General features: G+C 35.2%; 1 protein-coding gene across 2 annotated transcripts in view; it reads left to right on the top strand.

The window, feature by feature from the left end:
• The first annotated feature begins 3,193 nt into the window (after positions 1-3,193).
• ema (C-type lectin domain containing ema) overlaps positions 3,194-23,820 on the top strand; it is a 40,633-nt gene continuing 20,006 nt past the window's right edge. For both annotated transcript variants that reach the window (XM_085949412.1, XM_085949411.1), the window contains exons 1-2: positions 3,194-3,777; positions 5,855-5,994. In XM_085949412.1, coding sequence (XP_085805538.1) covers positions 3,575-3,777; positions 5,855-5,994 — 343 coding nt within the window. In that variant the 5' untranslated portion in view covers positions 3,194-3,574. The remainder of the gene's footprint in view (positions 3,778-5,854; positions 5,995-23,820) is intronic.

The raw sequence follows: 23,820 nt of genomic DNA, 5'->3' as shown, positions 1-23,820 counted from the left end.
ATTCGTGTACGTTCCTATACCGTTCATCCGATTACAATGAAATTTTGATCAAGTGTTGTGCCCACGCCCGCAAAGGTTTCTGAATTAGTACAACCATCGTCTTCTTCTTCTATTCGTATGCGTTCCTATACCATTCATCCGATTACAATGAAATTTTGATCAAGTGTTGTGCTCACGCCCGCAAAGGTATCTGAATTGATACAACCATTTCCTTCTTCTTTTTCTTCTATTCTATCTTCTTCTATTTGTATGCGTTCTTATACAATTCATCCGATTGCAATGAAACTTTGGTGAGTAGTCGTGCGCATGCCCACGAAGATTTCTGAATTAGAAAATCCTCTCCTTCTTCTATTCGTGTACGTTCCTATACCGTTCATCCGATTACAATGAAATTTTGATCAAGTGTTGTGCTCACGCCCGCAAAGGTTTCTGAATTAGTACAACCATCGTCTTCTTCTTCTATTCGTATGCGTTCCTATACCATTCATCCGATTACAATGAAATTTTGATCAAGTGTTGTGCTCACGCCCGCAAAGGTTTCTGAATTGATACAACCATTTCCTTCTTCTTTTTCTTCTATTCTATCTTCTTCTATTTGTATGCGTTCTTATACAATTCATCCGATTGCAATGAAACTTTGGTGAGTAGTCGTGCGCATGCCCACGAAGATTTCTGAATTAGAAAATCCTCTTCTTCTTCTATTCGTGTACGTTCCTATACCGTTCATCCGATTACAATGAAATTTTGATCAAGTGTTGTGCTCACGCCCGCAAAGGTTTCTGAATTAGTACAACCATCGTCTTCTTCTTCTATTCGTATGCGTTCCTATACCATTCATCCGATTACAATGAAACTTTGGTGAGTTGTTGTGCGCACACCTGCGAAGGTTTCTAAATTAGTATTATATGAAATACAAAGTTTGTTGCTTGTTTGTTCCATCAAAAAAAATTTTTTTTTACTACATATTAATAACATTAATACCGTTTTCATATTTTGGATTCGATGTTAATTTAGTGTTCTTTTGTTTGACCTGTACTTCTATTAGAATTATTTTCATATTACCATATTGTATTACACAGATATTTTAATATTAAAAAAATAATTTCCTCTTATTATTTTTTAAATATGTAAGATAAATATAACCATGAAGCGACCCTGTGCGAAGCCGGGTACTTCAGTTAGTTTGATATAAATAAAAAGAATTTCAAGTTATACATATTTATATTTTTATAAAAATCGATGTTTTTTATAAAAATATAGAATTAATCCTATAACTTGAAATAAAGGTATGGTCCCAATATTGAAGCTCTATTTGATATAAATAAAAAGGATTTCTAGTAATACATATTTATATTTTTCAAAAAATCCATGTTTTTTTTAATGTTTTCACATATTTATTAATTAACACAGTTGAAATATTTGTAAATAATTATCAAAAAAAAGTCTCAAATCTCAAGCTTCGTATTTTTCCGCTAGGTGCCTCTTGTATGTGAAGACATCGCCTTAATGTGTAATAGTAAAATGGTTTTTAAATTATTGAAGTTTATTTTCGACTTTAAATAAAAATATAGTTTTCTTTAAATGTTTTAGATACGTACGTATATCATTTAATTGCAAGCTTCGTATTTTTCCGCTAGGTGCCTCTGGTAGGTGAAGTATTCACTGAGTAGATGGGTTCTTAACAGGGGCGGCTCTACCTTAAGAGACCAAGGGGACAGTCCCCCCCATCATTCTTTAATTAATATTCAATTAAATATTCATGTTACACATGCCTGCCACAATACATTGACTTTGTTAAGTATAAATTAATTATGAATTTTATTTGTACCGTTTACCCATCCTTGATTCTTGTTTCTTAGCGCAACCCTGTTAATGCTTCAGTCTACCTACATAGCAGTTATACGTACAATGATAATGTCGGATTGTGACTTCTGAGAACCGAGTTCCCTGTGGCCGGGACCTTCTGAGACGTACCCGTTCAAATCAAAGCAAATATTTATGCTAGCAAAGCAATTATGAGACGCTATATGCGATTGTCAGTTATGATTCTCAAAATTCTCTATCGCTATAACTGTGTAGAACATTAAGCACGTCATATACACGTTTAGCTTTACATGTATTGGTGGTGGTCCGGGGATGCGATTCATTATACCCACCCCTGCATAAATGTTAGTACCTAGGTAAAAGTTGACGTACATATTATTATTATATTATCTTGTTGGTCGGGGCATATCCTGTCACAAGTTGTTTTAGTTTGCCAGTCAGACGTCAGTGAATAGTGATCAACGGTCATTCATCTATTAAAATAAGTTTTAAATTATATTTGTTAATAGGTATACACTCTCTATATGTATTGTGAAGTACTATTTGTAGATAGTCACGTTAGTAAAATAATTTTGATAAATAATATTAAGTAGGTACTATGATGAATGAGGTGGATTATTTATTGAAATATAAGTTCAGTACATTGACATTTGAAGATAAACTAGAAATGAAACGATTAGGACCTCACCAACCTAGTGATTTAGTTATTGTGTATGAACTAGTGAAACCAAAAAAACAAAAATATTTAAATCGGAATGATTTACTAAAAAAACGTGGTCGACTGCAAGTGTATCCTTAAAAAGACTGTTTTGTTTTCCTTGTGGTTCGTGCGAAATTGGAATCCGTGGCCTATAAGTATTATATATTTCACCCCATCTGACCCCACTTACTAAAATATGCTAGAGCCGCCACTGGTTCTTAATAATAATACTGATTTTCCTCTCTATGTGGATAACACTGATATATGTTGAAATAATAAATTGTATTATCTACTGTAATTATTAAAGTTTTACCCATTAGGCACCCATAGGTAGGTAGGTAGGTAATACAAAATAGATAGTTAAGTTCAATTATTATTTACAATTATTTGTAGGTAGGTATTTGACTTATTCAGAAAAAAATAATATTGTTTTATTTTATATTTTACCACTTTTTTACGACATGCCATATTTTTTACGGAACAATAATATTATTATTTTTATAGAATTTAGCTTATAGGTAGGTATTATAATTATATCGGTTGTTTTTATTGTTTGGTTGTTATAACAGACGTTGGTACATCATCTATCGGATAAATCTTGAATTATATTTGACAGCAGTGTCGGTAATACAGGAATCTGCAATCCGCATTGAAATGTCATAATTTTATGTAGATGTAGATTGTAATTTGTAGAACAATATAGGTACTCACCTGAATGAAAACGAAACGTCTCTGTTGTTTAGTGTCGAAACTCCAACGGATTCCTCGATATTACTACGAAATAATAATCGTGTGAAAAATATTATAATTGTGTAATTATTTTTGCTAATTTTAACATCAACAGTGTTGAAATATCCGTCAAAACCAGCAGCTTCACAAAAATATATGTTGACAATATTTTTACATACGTTTGAAACGCAATGAACACATAACCTTGTAACTAGGTGATCTGGTGCATTAATTAGTGAAATGAAGTGGAATTTAAGTAATTGTTTATATTTAGATACATTGCGTATTAGTGTAAATAAGTGAGAATCGATTAAATAAGCCATGTTTCGGAGTCGAAGCTGGTTCGGCGGGGGATGGGGTCGTCCCAAGAACCCGCATTCTCTGGAACATTTGAAGTATTTGTACAATGTCCTGGCGAGGAATCACACCGTCTCCGAACACAACAGAGGCCTGCTCGTCGAATCCTTGCGATCAATCGCGGAGATATTAATATGGGGCGATCAGAATGACAGCTCTGTTTTCGAGTAAGTACTGATCAACTCGATCTTTTCCAATGTAAACAAACGTGCAATACTCAGATTATTACATTTTGTCGTAGTCGTCTGGAGCTATTTACTTACTTCTTACTTTAAAAATTATCACCGAAATTCTCCCACATTAATTCTCAACAGGTTTTTAAAATCATCACCCCATTTCTATCTTGTAAAGGAAAAACCTACTTTTAAACTGTTGTTTATCTTCTGTAGGCACCATTATCTTGAGCCATCGTCTCATCTGACTTTTAAATCCGGCAACCTACATACACTAAAGTGCCACAATAATATTTTAAAGTATTGGACACAAATGTTTGTGATCACGTGGTGGTCACCATTGTGAAGACAACTACATTCACATTGACCAGCAAATATTTACCGGCTATTAACACAGTGTCAATATTTCAACACGCATCAAAGAGCGCCAACATTTGCTTGACTTGGACCGTTGTGAAGGAGGGTGTTACACATGGATTATCATTTATCTATCATTATAAATCTGCTCTCACTGTCCATGTTTACATGTGAATTAGCGATATTCACCTTTTCTTTATTTTTTACATTTTTCCCATGTGGCTTATCAATAGTTTGTTGTTTGGAAATAATGTTTTTTTTGATTGACAGCTGTTTCGGGCTTTAAACCCATTCTCTAAATATGAGAAGATAAAACAAACAAGATAAATAAGAAAACATTTAAATTATTTATTTATCAACGGTAAGATAAGATAAAATCGTCTATGTAAGTTCAATACCGCGTATGAGCCCAATAATATGTTCAAAATACGTATTTTTGGCGCTCTCGGTTAAACGGCACAAGCCGCATTACTTGCACTCGGTTAAAATCAATACCGCGCATAAATTATCCATACTAAAGAAGCATGCAAGACCGCGTATATCCCTCGATCCAATACAGCGGACCAGCGGAGAGTTGCTGCAATACCGCGTAACGTCCAACTGATTTACAAAATAATCCTATGGCAATATATGGCCATAGACGCATACGATAGTAAAAATATATTTTCTAATATAAAACAGGAAGACACAATAAACGGCATTTAAATTTATTTTTCATCTTTTGTATTGACGAAATTGCAAGGTTTTTTGCCCCTCCTGAACATTTTGTCAAATAGTTTTTCCGCGGTATTAAATTTACATAGACGAAATGTCAGTCTATATTAAAATATTAATCTTGTATTGAAAGGCATTAAGTTGGCTGACTTCCAAATATGTTGGCAATAAGTGTTTTATACAAAACCATTTTAAAAGAAGATGAATCTACTTAAGTAGGTATGTTTGCTGAGATAATAATATTATTATTGAATGTATTTAAGTATTTGTTTTAATAGCAGTTATCGTTCTTAAGATTTTTTTTTTTGGAAATGGCACATGCTCTGCACATGCATAACACAGTCCAACTGCAAAATAACTAAACTAAGAGGCCATCCATAGACTGAACCCGTATGCGGTATGCGTATTTCTGATTACTGTTGTCGTATACGTTTGTAAGTGTATGTGTATGGTATAAACGGATATGATCAAATGCTTACAATATATAGGTACTTTGTGAAAATATATTTCCATGAACAGAAATCATAAGTTTAGTGTGGGACACGGATCTAAACCACGGTTTCAGTCTATCGATGGTCTCTAAGGTACATACCGTAATAAATTTTTGGGTTTCCACCGTGTGTTCTCCTTTCCTTGACATTTCTGGCTCATTGCAGAGACAATTCTCAAGAGATAATGTATTGATGAAGTGTACTGTAAGGTATATGAATGCAAAAGCAGCTCTAAGTATGTCAAAAAAGGGATTCTTAGCATTTCGCTCAAACATTGCTCAGAGTTAAATGGTGTGTTGTGTGCCAGATTTTGCTTAAGTCCCGGAAACCATGACGTTTTTAAACACAGCCCACCGTCTCTATTAATACAATGTAGTGCACTTCGTGGTATAAGAGTAGCTGCCACCGTGTGCACTGACTCTTTCACTCATAATTATAATGTCTAAGAATTGATTTACCTTACTTAATGTGATAAAAATACTATAATTTTATACATATTTTCTTTCCAGTTTCTTCCTGGAGAAGAACATGCTGTCATTCTTCCTGAGGATAATGCGTCAGAGAAGCGGTGGCTCTTCGTATGTCTGCGTGCAACTTCTGCAGACACTAAACATCCTATTTGAGAACATCAGAAATGAGACTTCTTTGTGTAAGTTCCCATTCGATAACATACTGTCACATGGATGAATTTCACTTGCTTTTGTGCATAAAAATATCACCTATTTGCTTAATTTAAATTTAAATAATTCATTACAGTCAAGACTGACTTAGATATTAAATATTTTTGTATCTCTTATCTCTACCTCCCAGGATAGAAAATTCTATCGGGATTACACCCTTAATAGCTAATTACTACTGATTATACGTGTACAGTCCACAGAAGCTATGCTGCCGTACTAAGCACAGAGGCCGTATCTGCATTTTAGGCAAGTGGGAGATCTGAGCTTTCATATTATTTTACTTTTCCTGCTAATACTGGGGAACTTTTTATTTATTTTATTTGCCTATAATAGTTAATTTTGGTTTAAGATTTGTTTACATACCTTGAAAATTTGATTTATGTTATTATTATTATTATTATTATGTATTGATATTAGCCATATATATGTCAGATACGGCTAATATGCCTTAGTAAATGATAGTTACAACCAAATCGCTTAGTATTTATCGAGTTTATTTCTCAAACTCCGTAGATACGGCTATTAAAACCCTTGATTTCTCCGTAACTATAGCAGTTACGGCTTGGATTTATTCACCGATCTTATACAAAAACTCTGCAGAATCCAAATATCTAAAAACATGAAAATACCTAAATACGTCAGTTACGGCCTCTGTGCTTAGTACGGCAGTATGGATGACCATAAGCATAGATAAATGCAATATTTTATCGTTTACTAAAGCCTCACGAATATTGTTTTTCCTGTATTCGGTGCATGGCAGAGCTCTCTTGTGAATATTATCTGTAAGGCATAAAGCCCACCAAAAAAGCGTTCGGTGCGCTCACTACTGAGTAGGCCCCCTCCCACCCGCGCATTACTCTTCACCTATCTAATAAGGGGCTCAAGGAGCACAAAATAATTATTATTATCAGCGTCTCTCATAACAAAGCAATAAAAATATTATTAAATTTCTCGGGGCTTGTAATTAATATCGGACACGCAATAACTAAACAAAAGAGTTCACTGTTCTTAAATAATGGCTTCTCGCCCGTCTGTCGACGATGCTTCGAGGAGCGTGATTTTGCTTGCCGTGTTCAATGAATGGACTACGTTGTATTTTCGTTAAGTCGTATCGCTGAGAAGCCAAAAAACGGTGACTCATGGGGCAGGCGGGCACAAGGCGTCGTCGAATCCAGTGTGCGCTGGCGTATTTGATTACGTTGTATTTTCGATGATTTACACGCCACTTGTGAAATTTTGCGCGCGAGCCCCACTCGCTCCGTTAAGTGGGTTTTACGCCTAAGGGATCTTGGCATTACGTTTGACAGTAAATTGATGTTGAGTGGTTATATGGATACCATTTGTAAAAGGGCACTACAATTATTAATGTTGTACTTTATCTTACGTACTTCCCAGGTCTTTTCGGATGTTACGGTATTAAAAATTCTCTACAACTCCTTAGTTAGAAACAGACTTGAGAGTGGGTCTATTTTCTGGGCCCCGCATCAGTTGAAGTATGGCCTTATGGTAGAGAGGGTCCAGAAGAATTTTTTGAGACTCCTTTACTTTCGGCTGTATGGATATTATCCATGTCTCTATCCGACTGAATTTCTCTTAGATATACTTACATGCTGTAGCTTAAAGTTTAGAAGGGATCTTTATTTAGCTACATATTATTTCCAGCTTATATGCAACGTAAATGGAAACTCTGCCAATCTTGGTAGTATTGACTTATGTGTCTCTGATAATTACAGTTAGAAATCGGGGGCATCCGTTGTTTGTTCTCTCAAGGTGCAGAATTAACCTGCCATTAGTAATGCTAATTGGAAGGGTAATAACTATGTTTAATAAAACCGCTTCAGATATTGATATATTCCACTTACGTGAGTTGAATTTAGGTATCAACCTAGCTCACTCTGTGTGCTTCCGTGTACTTTTATTTTTATTATTTTATTATTTACTCATAATACTCTATATTTTTATTTCAACATTGTTAATACTTACTTTATGTCAGATCGTGAACGCTTTGAATTTATAATTTGTCATGTTCATTATATGTAAAATTAATTAAATTAAATTGTAAAAGCCACTGCCCGCCACTGGTACCGATGTATATAATATTATGATTATTATGAATATACTTATTTTTCCTGTTTATGATGGATGACACATCGGATTATGTTAGTATGAAATGGGTATCAATTGAATGTGGGAGATTTTATTCTGATTGATAGATTATCTTTGTGTAAACCACCTAATTCAATTTAAACCAACAAATGGCAATTATCTGAATCAGCCTTTAATAATATTTTATTTTCCATAACTAATAATTACTTATGTAGTTTATTTTCTATTAGCTTATCACACTTGACCGCATATTCATGATGATATTAAGTATTTGTAATTGTTATTTATTTATCAAAATCGGTACCTATTAAAGAAACAAACTGCATTTTATCGGTTCTCGGTGAATTGGTGTCACTTTTGTTTGATACATAATCTGGACTTTGTATAAGTAAATAGTTTATCTGTTATGTATGATAACAATCTCTAATATAATACAATTAATTCATTAGATGATCTATCAATTTGTGAAGTTACATTGTACCACATGCCACATTCAGGAATATTGCAGCATTACCGAATGTAGAAAAATATTCTATATAGAAGGAGCCTAAGTATGTAAGAGTCAAGCTTATTGCCAAGACCAACCCTAAGTCTTGAATTTCTTATCAATAGATGGTATTTGTTTTGTTAATACTACAGTTGAACTTGGTTATTACGAGAAAGATGGGACCGACTCGTTATAAGAATTACTCGTTACATCGTTATATAACATTTTTATAACACGTTCTATTTAAGCATAGAACATAAAAAATCTGAAAACCATCGTAAAAATCCCCAAAACAAGCATGGCATTCATAAACTACAAAAGAAGTTGTTTATTGTAATGAGTGCTGAGCTGCCGCTGGCGCTGGTAGGCTGACTTCACAAAGCTTGGTTTTTTTACATGCAATTTTAACCATATGCGTGGATACTTTTTCAATATTGTTGGCGAAAATACCAATTAGGTACTTAGACACTTAACTAGTGTCATAAACGTAATCCGAACCTGGCGGCATCGGTCTAGTTAACTGCCCGGTCGAATTTTATTGCCGGATTTTATTGCTAAGGGTCGAAAATGTTGTCTTTAAAAGATCGACACATTAACAGTTTTGCTCGGTATACCCGAGAAGTAGCTTGTTGACACGAACAAAAACGCCGACCTTCAGTTAGTGTTTGTGGCAGAGTATGGTTTAACGACATAACTATACAAATCTAGCCTTGTAGTCAATTCTACTTCTCAATAGCCATGCGACAACCTCACGACACGGTTCAGACAGGATATATAAGTCCCATGGTTCTAAACTATGGAAGAATCAAGAATGAAATGGTCAAAAAGACCATGAACAGGTAACCACTAGCGTAATCGTTTAGTATTAGGAAGTAAAATGTATGTTGTTAACCTTTTCTTTGTAAATGTAATAAAATTTTACGTAAAAAAATTTCCGCCTCCGAAAATCAAGAGTGCTCCAGTGTAATTGAAACGCTGTGACCACAGACCTCGAGATGTCACACCGCGTAAGCTCAGCGCGATGTATTTTTTAATATAAATTTCCGGGAAATCTCCATTAAACTTAGAAAATAAGTTATGGAAGAGATTGTTTACGTAAAATTTAGCAAGTACATGCTTCAATAGCTTTTATAGCAATAATGGAAGTGTATGAAAATTGGAAAAGAAAATTGAATATTTATGAATTTATATATTGTATAATTGTGAATAAAGAATTTTTATACTAATTTTATCAATACAAGGTAGAAGCTAACTACCGTTATAAAAATACTGTAAACGCGTAACTATATTTATAGACGCGTAATTATAATTATAAATTTTGTTAATGCCATAACTTGCTGACTATAATGAATATTGTAAAAGTAACAATTGGGAAAACTTAAGATTCTGGTATAGATGGGTTTCTACCCATAAACAATAATAAATCTTAATCACATCCTAAGTAATAAAAGAATCAAATATTACAACTAAACTTACGAATTCTCACGCAACCTTGAACTTTAAAGAAAATCTATTTCTGGCAAAAGCACGGCCCAGCTGTGCTAGCTCGCGAGGTAAAAATAGATTCAAGGTTACATCCATATTACTATATAAAAATCACTATGCAAGATTAAATAAGTTAGTAACTGTTCGTGTATAACATCTTGTTAGGATTAAGCATTTATATATTTAAGTTGAAATGTTAAGTATAATATTATAGTATTTTCTCGTAATAATATTCGTCCGAAAAGTAAATATCGAATGAGAAAGTTTCTGCGGCTCCAAACAGTTTTATTAAAACTTAGTAAAATTCTATTGGCCTAAAAAGGCCAAGAGTGGTGGAAAAGACGAGTACATGGGTGTCAACCTTTCGTTTTGACATTTTAAATTTAAAGACTGCCATTCCCTTATTTAGTACCCGAATACTTATTCCGATACCTCGTTGGAAAGCTAGAAACTTTCCCCTTCGTTTGAACACGAAAAATCATATAAAATCAACTATTTTGCTTACGTCATCCTAACTGCGCATTTAAGGGACATGTTCTAGAGGGTGCTTGAAACACCCCTATTAAGTCTTAATTTTGCGAAAATAAAGTAGAGTAAATTTAACCCGACTAAATTAGAAGATATCTCTATTAGAAAGTTGCCAGGAACGGGAGATATACGTAAATTTATCCCGTGAGAGAAAGATATACATCTGCTATCCCTTACGGACTGTTTCCTGTTAAACCTCTATCCGAAGGGTATAAAAGGCGACCACTTTTCCCGTAAAATCATTAGTTTCTACACTCTTCACCAGCGATCTTCAACAAAGCAGCAGTCCTACCGCGGATATGAGACATGGTTCTCAGTAGTTTTCGTGAATTTTACATACAGTAAGTCCCCATCGACGGGCAAAAAGTAACGCGAATAACTCGTATCTGCCGGTAGTGACGAGCTCGCGGAGTAATCACTTTTTCATTACGCATCGTACGAGGTGACGTAATCGGGATAAATTACGTGATCGGATTTGTTTTATAAAAACAAATTAATAAATTCAGATTATAATAATAAATTTTACAAATCATTTCGGAATTTTAAAATAAACTTTTGAAACTTTATTAAGTAAACATAATTATAAAAACAAATTTTAGTAAATAAATTTGTAAACATAAAAATAAATTTTAGTAAATAAATTTGTAAACATTAACAAACCTTTTGTAAACAAGTTTGTAAACACAAATAATTATTTGTAAACATACTGTGAACATAAATAAACGTTATAAACAACAATAAAATAAATTTTATTCTTTTATAAACCCGATACTATGTGACCGAAGAATAAATTATAATTTTTCTTACAAAAAAATATTTCGTGAAATAAAAATATTCAAAGAATATTTACGTATACATTCTCTGAATTAGGTGTGACTTTTTGGGAACTTGTGAAAGATTTCACAGAGATCCTATAGTGAACAAATAAATAGTTTGCTGATACTTTAATGAGATTTAATTACGGGAACAATGACAGTTAACCTTATTGTGTGACCGTGAACTCTAGTACCTGAATAAATTCGGCACCACACCAGCTGAGAGTTTTATTCGGGAATTCAAAAGTTGTGATACTACAAAGGAGATCCACCTCTCCTAGTTCATCACTAGTCTCCTCAGTGACGGCCCGGTAGCATTATTGAGCTAGCCGTGAGCCGGGTCATGTCATTATGGCGCCCAAATGCGTGCGGCATCTTCAGGTTGCGAAAACCTGAACGATCCTACAACTAAGATCTACTAAAAGATTTTAAAAACAATATATTGTGAAGTGTATCAATCAATTGTGGTTACCTGAGAGGTTTTAAGAACCTTATACCGGAGCTACAAGAGCGATCTACCTCAACTTTATAAATGTGAGTACAATGAAATAAAGTGTAACTCGCATTAACGAGGAACCAGTGATGAATACTTTTGAAAAATATAATTTGGAGAAGAATATATACGTAAAGGCAACTATATATAGAATACTTTTCTTGATATACTTGGAAAAGGAAAGAATAAATAAAATAAATACTTTTGGTAATTTATTAGAGTCAGATACCGACATTAAGCAAAAGTATGTCGATGAGACTATCCAAAGGATCTCTCTGACCCTTTTAAACCACAAAGAAAGTATAAAAATAAATTGTGTTACTCACCGTAACAGAAATAATAGAATTAAGAATAAAATGCACAATAAAAATTTCGTGTGAATTTTTAAGCTTTTTTCTAAATTAAAGTTGAGTACCATACAAGTATAGGTACAAGAACCCAGACAAAGAAAAAAATTTTTGAAAAAAATAAATTTATACTACTTTGTACATTAAAATCTCGATAATTATCATAATTACCGTGACGTCATGGGTATAGGTACATGAAGGCCTGTACCTATTACAATATAAGATTTTAAACGGAGAAGATTGGACGCTTGTAACAGGAGTTGCAAGCCTTCAGGGTTATCAGCGACAAGCAGCGCATGCCCTCCAAAAACTTTAAACGTCGATTGCGGACGAACGGGTGGTCGTAGGAAGCTGAAAATTGGCGCAATCGATAGCTGAATTTTTATATGAATTTACGGTCGAAGGTCCGCTTCTTCCAACTCCAGGGGACGGAGGAATTCGAAGAAATTATGCCGAACCCTGTTCCGGGTCCGAGTGTAGAAGAAGACTTTATATTGGAAGAAGGCTTGCAGAACGCGCAAGTATTCCCCGAAGAGGATTCATTTTTGCAAGTAAGCACGTCGGCTCCCAAACAAAAAATGGCACCACCAGAACCAGCCGTATGTACCCCGTGCCATGTTAAGCCGGAACTCCATTCCACCTATGAAGGTAGCCCAAAGCAGAGCGTTGAGCTTTTTCTCCGACGCTGCAAAGAATATTGCGAAGCTGTGAAGTACCCAGCTGAGAATTGGACAGAGTTGGCTATACGTCAGCTCAGAGGAGAGGCCAAGACTTGGGCCAAAAATATTGACACATCGGACAGTTGGCGGTCGTTTAGTAACGACCTGAAAGAGCACTTCGAATCGCCTTCAAGACGTCGTGCTCAGCGAACGGAGCTCGAACATAAAGAGCAAGGACCTCAAGAGGGAGCTTATGGTTTCCTCCTGAAGAAGATGGAATTAGCCGAGGTACTCCTTCCGGAGATGAAGTCGGAAACCCTGGCTTCAACCTTTTATGACCTACTCACCGTGAGCGATCAGATAAGGGTTAATCAAGAGAAATGGAAGACGATGGACGAGCTGCTTGAAGTAGCTCATACACTTCGTCCATTAAAGTCAGCGCTGGCATCCGTGCCACCTACAACAAATGCCACCAAGGCGAACAATGAAAGGCGACCCGTACCACAAAATACTTGGCGCGAGAAGCCGCGTTCGGTACAAGAGACTAACGCGAAATCTGATAAGACCACGGAGGCTGTTGATAAAAGGCCTCCACGGCAATCAGACCAGCAAAACGATTCGGAAAGACCTGCGTACCGCCCACGTCCTCGCATTGAAGAGCGAGGCGGTGCCAGACAAAGGCGTTGTAAACATTGTCCTGGCTTCCATGAAAATAAGGATTGCCCAGACAGGCAAGCAGCTCAGCAGACCAGAAAGGAGCCATGAAGACGGCTCGCGGACCGGGTTGATCGTCGATGGCTTCAAGACGACGAACACTGGCGGACCGCCGAAGAGAAGACTCAAGAAGGTGACACGAACGTTCCTCGAACGCCGTTCAGCCGAGTTCTAGCTAGTGACATAGACGCTCTTCTGGCGAATAGGGTTAACTGTGAAAGTGAACTGAAGGACACCCTTCCGGTGAAATCATTTAACCCTAAGGTTCACTGTGAGGTCGAAGCTGGCCCCAGTAACCAAGTTAATCTTTTTACAGGTCCTCTTGTAAAGGATAATAGCGTAAGACCGGAGAAACATCGCAAACGTGATATTAAGAATTCTGCTAGTAAAATAGTAGAAAATTTTAATCTTTTTACCGGCGGCGAAATAGAATATAAAAAGTTTTTAGATAAATTAGAATTAGGGAGTTATGAAATAAATGTTGGCGGCAAGGAAGAAGGTTATGAAGATAAACAGTTAAAGACAGCTAGCAGTGGATGCGGCGAAGGCGTAAGCAGTGGCGCTCTTGGTGTGCTGAGAACATCGGCAAACGTAAGTAACTGTAGCTTCGTCGATACTGACGACAGATCTCTTGTAACAAATAATTTAACGAATTATTGTGCTTCCGCTAACCATTTGTGTAAAAATATTAATAGTACTAATTATACTAAAGCCGAAGCTGGCAGTTTACTTGATATTAATAGCGATGTATGTAGTTTAGATAGTCGATCGTCGTTGCAATCGAGCAACGAAACTTTAGGAAGGGACTTACCTTTTAAATTAGCGAACAGACCCCACGAGGCTGACGTTAAGAATATTATTAGGAAAAGTCGAACTAATCGTCGACTACAAAACATTAATACCTTCGGTAAATTAAGGCGAAATAAACTTAATGAAGAAGAGCTCATAGCATTAGATGACTATAATCGTTATCTTAAACAAAAATCAAGTAAATGTAAGTCCTTTAGTATTAAGAATGTTAAAAATAAATTGTATAGGCTTAATAAGATCAATTTTGATAGTGTTAAGTTTGAACTAAGAAATATGAACTTATGTACATAAATAAAGCTAGATATAGTGACGAAAGAGTTGTTGTGTATGATCATCGTCTCAAGGGCGGTGATATACTCAATAACGGAGAACAAGGGTTATGGGACTCAGCTACGGCTGCCCATGACCAACAAAGCAAAATTTCTACGGATTTTCTCGGTTCTGTAAATATTTTAGATCCTAGGGACAGGTGTAGTCGGGGGCAGAATTTTGCGGCGTGTCAAAAGACACTACCATCTATAACGACTGCAGACCGTCCAAATAGCGTAGTCAGAAGTACGTGGACAATTGTAGGTAGTACGTTGGATGCGCCGGGTAAAGAGAAATTGCCAACTACTGCAATTGCACGTAATAAAAATAGTTTACCTCATAAAGATTTAAATATTGAACTGGATAAAAATGTTAGTAATAAGAGTGCTTTGAATACTAGTGTTAAATTGATATACATGATTATGATAAGCGTGATATACATATCAGTGATAAGTGTGATATATTTTAAATTAATAGCGAAGAGAGTGTTACTAGTTAAGGCGTGGGGGAGCGCATGGCTTCCACGCTAAGTCCTTTACTAGTATTCGGAGCTGCGGTGCGAAATAGTTTGAGAAGAATCTGGCTAATGAAAGAGCAGACGACCCGGTGGTATCACCTACGCCGCTTTCCAAAGCTACCAACGACAGAGACGAGGGAGTGCACGCCCTGTCAGAACGTCGTATGGATGCGCAGGAATGTGCGCGGGAAGAACTACTGGCGAGTTCAGGAACGGATTCCGAACTTAGCGATGGAGAAGCTGAAGTGGAAAGAATTGTTGACTCGACAATATCAAATGAAGAGATGACCCTTGGCGAGAGGCTGGATGCGTTGGACGCAGTCCTACGGGACGCCCCCATCAAGATAGCGCCCCCCAAGAGAGAATTTAGGAGGATGGGACGATTGGGAGGGCGGCGCCCTGCGCGGACCGACCTCCCGACGTCCGGGAGCAAAGATCAAGGTACTACCTTTGGCGAGTGGCGGGATGTGTTGGACGCAGTCTTACGAGACGCCCCCATCCGGAATGCGCCCCCCAAACGTCAGTATCAGCGTATAGGCCGATCAGGTAAGCGTCGCTCCAAGCGATCGCTACCGCCATCGCCTGTAAGCTAAGTCTCTAGTTAGAGCGACCAATAAGTATCTAACTAAAGCGAGCTATAAGTCTTCGAGAGGAGCGATAAAGAAATAAGTCTATTATCGAAGCGAGCAACAAGACCTCGAGAGGAGCGATAAAGAAATAAGTCTATTATCGAGGCGAACAACAAGTCTTCGAGAGGAGCGATAAAGAAATAAGTCTATTATCGAAGCAAACAACAAGTCTTCGAGAGGAGCGATAAAGAAATAAGTCTATTATCGGAGCAAACCACAAGTCTTCGAGAGGAGCGATAAAGAAATAAGTCTATTATCGGAGCAAACCACAAGTCTTCGAGAGGAGCGATAAAGAAATAAGTCTATTATCGAAGCAAACAAGTCTTTTCTCGAAGCGAGAAAGAAATAAGTCTTCGGGGAGAGCGAAACGAAGAAAGTGTTGCTAATTAGGGCATGGGGAAGTCCTTGACTTCCACGCTAAGCCCCTAATAGTATTCGGAGCTGCGAAATGAAGACGTGTTGCTAATCTAGGCGTGGGGAAGTTCGTAACTTTCACGCTAAGTCCTTATTAGTATTCGGAGCTGCGAAATGAAGAGAGCGTTGCTAATCTAGGCGTGGGGAAGTTCGTAACTTTCACGCTAAGTCCTTATTAGTATTCGGAGCTGCGAAAAATAAGTCTCTTAATTGGGATTGATTTCAAATTCTGTAGAATGTAATATATAGCTAGGAGTATTGAGCGTTAGATTAAATAGGTTTAAATGACCCTATGTAATTTAATATTAAAGGTATTGTCAGGGGAGTCTCCCCGGCATATCATGGTACTATGCCGTATTTTCTAGTAAGCGGGAACGTGATTCGCGACGGGAAGTCGAACTCTACTTCTGTCCATGGGTCGTAAAGGGAGCGTCTCCGTGAGCCCTCTTCCTTGCGGTTGTCCCTCAGCAGGAAAAGCAGTAGCCGTCCCATACAGCACTCACCGTCCTCAAAATAAAATTTTTAACTTCAGAATTATTACAATGTATAATTTTCTTTTATTAATTAGAATTTTAAGACCTGAATCTGGGCGAATATTAATTAAAAAGGTAAAAGAAAAACTTTGTGTGCATGCGCAGATTTTGTGTATTTTATTTTGAATATGCTTTACTGTTGCTTTATCGCTTTGCATTTTACGGTGTCCTGAGGTGTTGCAATGGTGAATTGAGACTAGACATATACAGTTATGTCTTTATTAAGGGTGGGCATTTGACACGAACAAAAACGCCGACCTTCAGTTGGTGTTTGTGGCAGAGTATGGTTTAACGACATAACTATACAAATCTAGCCTTGTAGTCAATTCTACTTCTCAATAGCCATGCGACAACCTCACGACACGGTTCAGACAGGATATATAAGTCCCATGGTTCTAAACTATGGAAGAATCAAGAATGAAATGGTCAAAAAGACCATGAACAGGTAACCACTAGCGTAATCGTTTAGTATTAGGAAGTAAAATGTATGTTGTTAACCTTTTCTTTGTAAATGTAATAAAATTTTACGTAAAAAAATTTCCGCCTCCGAAAATCAAGAGTGCTCCAGTGTAATTGAAACGCTGTGACCACAGACCTCGAGATGTCACACCGCGTAAGCTCAGCGCGATGTATTTTTTAATATAAATTTCCGGGAAATCTCCATTAAACTTAGAAAATAAGTTATGGAAGAGATTGTTTACGTAAAATTTAGCAAGTACATGCTTCAATAGCTTTTATAGCAATAATGGAAGTGTATGAAAATTGGAAAAGAAAATTGAATATTTATGAATTTATATATTGTATAATTGTGAATAAAGAATTTTTATACTAATTTTATCAATACAAGGTAGAAGCTAACTACCGTTATAAAAATACTGTAAACGCGTAACTATATTTATAGACGCGTAATTATAATTATAAATTTTGTTAATGCCATAACTTGCTGACTATAATGAATATTGTAAAAGTAACAATTGGGAAAACTTAAGATTCTGGTATAGATGGGTTTCTACCCATAAACAATAATAAATCTTAATCACATCCTAAGTAATAAAAGAATCAAATATTACAACTAAACTTACGAATTCTCACGCAACCTTGAACTTTAAAGAAAATCTATTTCTGGCAAAAGCACGGCCCAGCTGTGCTAGCTCGCGAGGTAAAAATAGATTCAAGGTTACATCCATATTACTATATAAAAATCACTATGCAAGATTAAATAAGTTAGTAACTGTTCGTGTATAACATCTTGTTAGGATTAAGCATTTATATATTTAAGTTGAAATGTTAAGTATAATATTATAGTATTTTCTCGTAATAATATTCGTCCGAAAAGTAAATATCGAATGAGAAAGTTTCTGCGGCTCCAAACAGTTTTATTAAAACTTAGTAAAATTCTATTGGCCTAAAAAGGCCAAGAGTGGTGGAAAAGACGAGTACATGGGTGTCAACCTTTCGTTTTGACATTTTAAATTTAAAGACTGCCATTCCCTTATTTAGTACCCGAATACTTATTCCGATACCTCGTTGGAAAGCTAGAAACTTTCCCCTTCGTTTGAACACGAAAAATCATATAAAATCAACTATTTTGCTTACGTCATCCTAACTGCGCATTTAAGGGACATGTTCTAGAGGGTGCTTGAAACACCCCTATTAAGTCTTAATTTTGCGAAAATAAAGTAGAGTAAATTTAACCCGACTAAATTAGAAGATATCTCTATTAGAAAGTTGCCAGGAACGGGAGATATACGTAAATTTATCCCGTGAGAGAAAGATATACATCTGCTATCCCTTACGGACTGTTTCCTGTTAAACCTCTATCCGAAGGGTATAAAAGGCGACCACTTTTCCCGTAAAATCATTAGTTTCTACACTCTTCACCAGCGATCTTCAACAAAGCAGCAGTCCTACCGCGGATATGAGACATGGTTCTCAGTAGTTTTCGTGAATTTTACATACAGTAAGTCCCCATCGACGGGCAAAAAGTAACGCGAATAACTCGTATCTGCCGGTAGTGACGAGCTCGCGGAGTAATCACTTTTTCATTACGCATCGTACGAGGTGACGTAATCGGGATAAATTACGTGATCGGATTTGTTTTATAAAAACAAATTAATAAATTCAGATTATAATAATAAATTTTACAAATCATTTCGGAATTTTAAAATAAACTTTTGAAACTTTATTAAGTAAACATAATTATAAAAACAAATTTTAGTAAATAAATTTGTAAACATAAAAATAAATTTTAGTAAATAAATTTGTAAACATTAACAAACCTTTTGTAAACAAGTTTGTAAACACAAATAATTATTTGTAAACATACTGTGAACATAAATAAACGTTATAAACAACAATAAAATAAATTTTATTCTTTTATAAACCCGATACTATGTGACCGAAGAATAAATTATAATTTTTCTTACAAAAAAATATTTCGTGAAATAAAAATATTCAAAGAATATTTACGTATACATTCTCTGAATTAGGTGTGACTTTTTGGGAACTTGTGAAAGATTTCACAGAGATCCTATAGTGAACAAATAAATAGTTTGCTGATACTTTAATGAGATTTAATTACGGGAACAATGACAGTTAACCTTATTGTGTGACCGTGAACTCTAGTACCTGAATAAATTCGGCACCACACCAGCTGAGAGTTTTATTCGGGAATTCAAAAGTTGTGATACTACAAAGGAGATCCACCTCTCCTAGTTCATCACTAGTCTCCTCAGTGACGGCCCGGTAGCATTATTGAGCTAGCCGTGAGCCGGGTCATGTCATTGTTATAAAAGTGAATAAATGTATGGAGAAAATCATAAACTAAAATGTCAACGAATGTTTCCTGATTACATCCGAGATCTCGCTATTTCCGTGATTTTAATAACCAAGTTCGACTATACATGCATTGACTATTTCAAATACGGAACATGTTCGACTTGTACCGGAGCCAAAGCATTGGCATCATTAATATGAATGTAGCTATGACTGCATGTAAAAGGACAGATGACATTGTTTATTGTACATAGATAGGCAGCTAAATAAACTTGACACGGTTCACCTTGGGTTGCAGCCCTATGTTGCGTATGCGAGAGCCTTAGAGCTTCTTCAACTGTGGTCGGTCGATGTGTTCGTGACTATTGTGAACACTGATGTTTATCTCTATTTCCCTGGCTGGAATTTTATTTCCAAACACATAAAGTTGACACAATATTTGAAACTAATGGCATAAGAACTTAATTATTTACTGTCTTTCTTCGGGACGAGGTGGTGGTTGGATGACCAATGGAGTGGCAGGAATATAAAGAGGAGCTACGGCTCGGTTCCTTATGTGGTGTAAAGGTCGATGGAGCAGGAACGAGGTAGGGTCTTGATTCTGCGCGGTGTTGACCTTCAGCCAACGGCGACTCAGTGGGGAGACTAAGGGCAGAAGAAAAACACAGAATCGGACCTCCTACTGCAATTTTCGGGTAGAAAATTGATTACCTGGGAAAAAGAAAACTTTTCTGCCAAAATTCTCAGGACAGTCTCAGAGAATTCTATGTTAACACAGCGTCGGTTTACTACTGAAACTTTTCCTGGCGGACTTTCGACACACGCGTTTGTTTTAACTATTGGTGATGCACTGCTAATTATTATTTCTGTTTGTTCGTTTGTGACACACTGATTTTAATTTATTTTTAACTTTGTTGTAACGGCTCAGAGCATTTAAGACAAAAAAAACAGCTTTCTGTCCATCTGACACGATGTCAGCTCACAAACTGTCGTTTCTAGCAAATTAAGGCTTTATCAAACTGAACTATCATTATTTAGATTATTTAAATGAATAATCACAAAAATATGGTTTCTTGTGATACCAAGTCTCAAGGAGGTATTGTAGTGTTGTCAAAACAGAATGTTAAAATGACAGATAATATAATTTTTATTAAGTAGGTACTTATCTATTTTATCTATATTTTTTTTTTATTTGAAGCACTGTTTGGCAATATACCTATTTAATATTATTTCTAATTAAATAAATATCCACACTTAATTCTTACATACCTAAAATGGTTGACCTATGGCAATGTCACGCATCTGTCTAAATTATTGTCTTTAGTTTGATTATAAAAACAATGGTAAACAAAATTGTGTCAATAAAAAACAATCACCTGTGATTAATTATTCTTTTCAAAAACAACTAACAGCTGTCTATTGTACAATCTATAACAGGTGCGGACAACAGGTCAATTGCGAAGCAATTTTTGATTGATTGTAGCCGTATTTGTAATTTGGCAATATTGTGTTTATTCATTTCTATACAAAAAGTGTTCACAACTTACAGTCCAGTGTTTATTAACCTTTTTTGTTTGCCGGAAACCCTTGCAAGTTTTTGTAAAAACTCAGGCAACCCCTATCTACCCGGCTGACAAATATGTGCTGACCTTAAGTATTCCTTACTAATTTATTCTCAACTCATACCTAAATTCATTGCCAAATACATTTTCTTATTAATGATAATTCCACAGAATGTCTTGAAAATTAAAAACATCTGCAAACAATTAGGTGAATTGGGTGAAAGCTGTTTCCTCATGTCAGGCTCACCAGGCACCAATAGCGAGGACTGTGCGGCTGATTAATGCACTCCCTAGAGATGTAGATATTTTTGGCGATCCATTATATATTCTGTTTTTTAAATTCTATTTTACCACGTTTTTCTTAGCTCGTATTCTTGTTTGACGGTGGTTGTTTATCCAGTACAAATCTTGCAATCGATTTTTAACTAACTTCCCAACTAGCTAGACATTTGAAACTTTTAGAATATATCAAAACACGATGCCGTTGCTAAGGGGGTGGTCCTAGCAACTAAATTATTAATATATACGTGCGTTACTCCTGAAATCAAAATGACATTTCAGTATTCTATATTTGTTTGTTTGTTGCAAAATAGCAAAAAAATGATATGTTGACAATTGCCTTATTTGCCCTAAATTATTAATACATAGAATTGTCAAGTTTATATGATTCAACAGAAAATTTAAATTCTTTTTATCTTGCAATTATTATTGTTTAATTTGTATTTTTTTTTAATTGTTGTTTTTTTAATTTTATTTCTGTATAAAACTATTTTTTGCTTTGTTTTTTTTCTCTACCTTGTTTTTTCTCTAATTGATTGCTTGTAATTTTTATTCTAAATGTCATGTTGTGAATGTCCTGAATAGGGATTCCAATCCCGGGATCCCGAGCTATTTTCGATACCTATGAATCCCGGGATTGATAAACGTAATCCCGGGATTTCGGGATTGATTTTTTTATCAATTTTTATGGAAAATAAAATAGAAGCGAAAATATAACAGAAAAAATATTTTTAATAAAAAAAAGCTACATTAGAAATAAACTGAGTTTGAATGAAGTTTGATTTATACCCATGTGTAGGTTGCCGATTCATTTTATTTTTTCACGTAAATTATTAAAAATGGAAAGATTGGAAAAAAACGATGCTTCGCACTTTTAACAAAGTAATTCCACCATGATATCATACGTTTTACGGCAGTTTCATATTTGGCTGACTAATTCGATTTATGAAGCGGAAATGCCATATGTACGCCATGATTATTTGCTTTAATATTTTAAATCTCGCTAATCCATTCATTAAGTTTTTACTATCAGAAACAGCAATCTCCTATTAAATTCACATTATTATTTAAATTACAATATTATTTACTCCGTTAAACTTGTGTATTTTCAAGATTGAACGTATACAATATTAACAATAAATGTCTTACATAGTATAAATTATACTAGATTTATTTTTGACCGATTTTATCAATGTTATTTGTAAATATAAAAAAATTATATTAACAATGGAACAAATGCCAATCCCGGGACCAGTCCCGGGATCCCGGGATTGTCAAATTCTAATCCCGAAATCCCGGGATCAGAATTATGGCTCGGGATTGGATTCCCTAGTCCTGAATTATTAATTTGTTATGTACTCAACGTGCCTTTTTTAAATAAATAAATAATATTATTAATGTTTGTTTCTTCATTCATTTTTCAATGGGAAAATTGTGTGAAGTAAATAATAGTAATTTTAAGCAGTTAATTTTTAACCCTACCTTATTCATCTGTTGGACAATTTTAAAATTACAGTCTTTATGATTATTTTCGATTAGGTGGTTTATAAAATTATTAGTTTTCGGCATTTAAACTTTAAAGTAACAAATCCACATGTGCTTCTCAATTATTATTTTATCCCACTATATTAAAAAATGATCCACCCCACCCCAATCAGTAATATACAATATGTATAAATTTTGATTTACTTTTATCCGCATCCTTATTAACTCCTGTATGAGTGTATGTGGGAGAAATCCTGGCACCAGCCGGTGATTCTGCTAGTTATTATTATATTGTTACAAAATAACCTTGTATCAGGGTGTAATAAATCAGTAGTTAATTAACATTTCTATATTGATACTTTTTATCAGTCAAATGCTGCTAGTAATAATATTATTTTTGTATTGAAGTCCTGTGAATATTAATGAACTTGTGAGTCTTACTGATTATTATAATCTTTAGTGTCGCCTTGACAACGAAAAACTTTTTATCTCTCCGTTCATATTAATTAGGTAATGAGTTTCTTTGTGTATCTAAAGAGAGGAAAGTAAAAAAATATGTATCTTTCAAACAGTTTTCATAAAGTTTTTAAATACATTTTAATATGTTTCTGAAAACTGCTGTATTTTTCTGAAAAAACTGTGTGTGTCGAGCATATCTCACAGAAGTGAAACTTTTTGTATTGCACGCCTTCATAATATTTTTTAACATGATTATCTTCAATGCGTGGCAACCATCCCTTCTTCCACCAACTTTTATTTCTGTGGGCGAAAGGAAGAAGGCGATAAGTCTTAAAAATTGAAAAATGTATGCAAAAATGAGAAAAAGAATTAGTCAAATCTATCTTTTT

The sequence above is a fragment of the Rhyacophila brunnea genome, unplaced genomic scaffold (genome assembly GCF_057557595.1).
Source record: "Rhyacophila brunnea isolate RB1 unplaced genomic scaffold, BYU_Rbru_1.0 scaffold_22, whole genome shotgun sequence".
NCBI classification, from domain to species: domain Eukaryota; kingdom Metazoa; phylum Arthropoda; class Insecta; order Trichoptera; family Rhyacophilidae; genus Rhyacophila; species Rhyacophila brunnea.
This window is presented reverse-complemented; position numbering and strand designations above follow the sequence as displayed.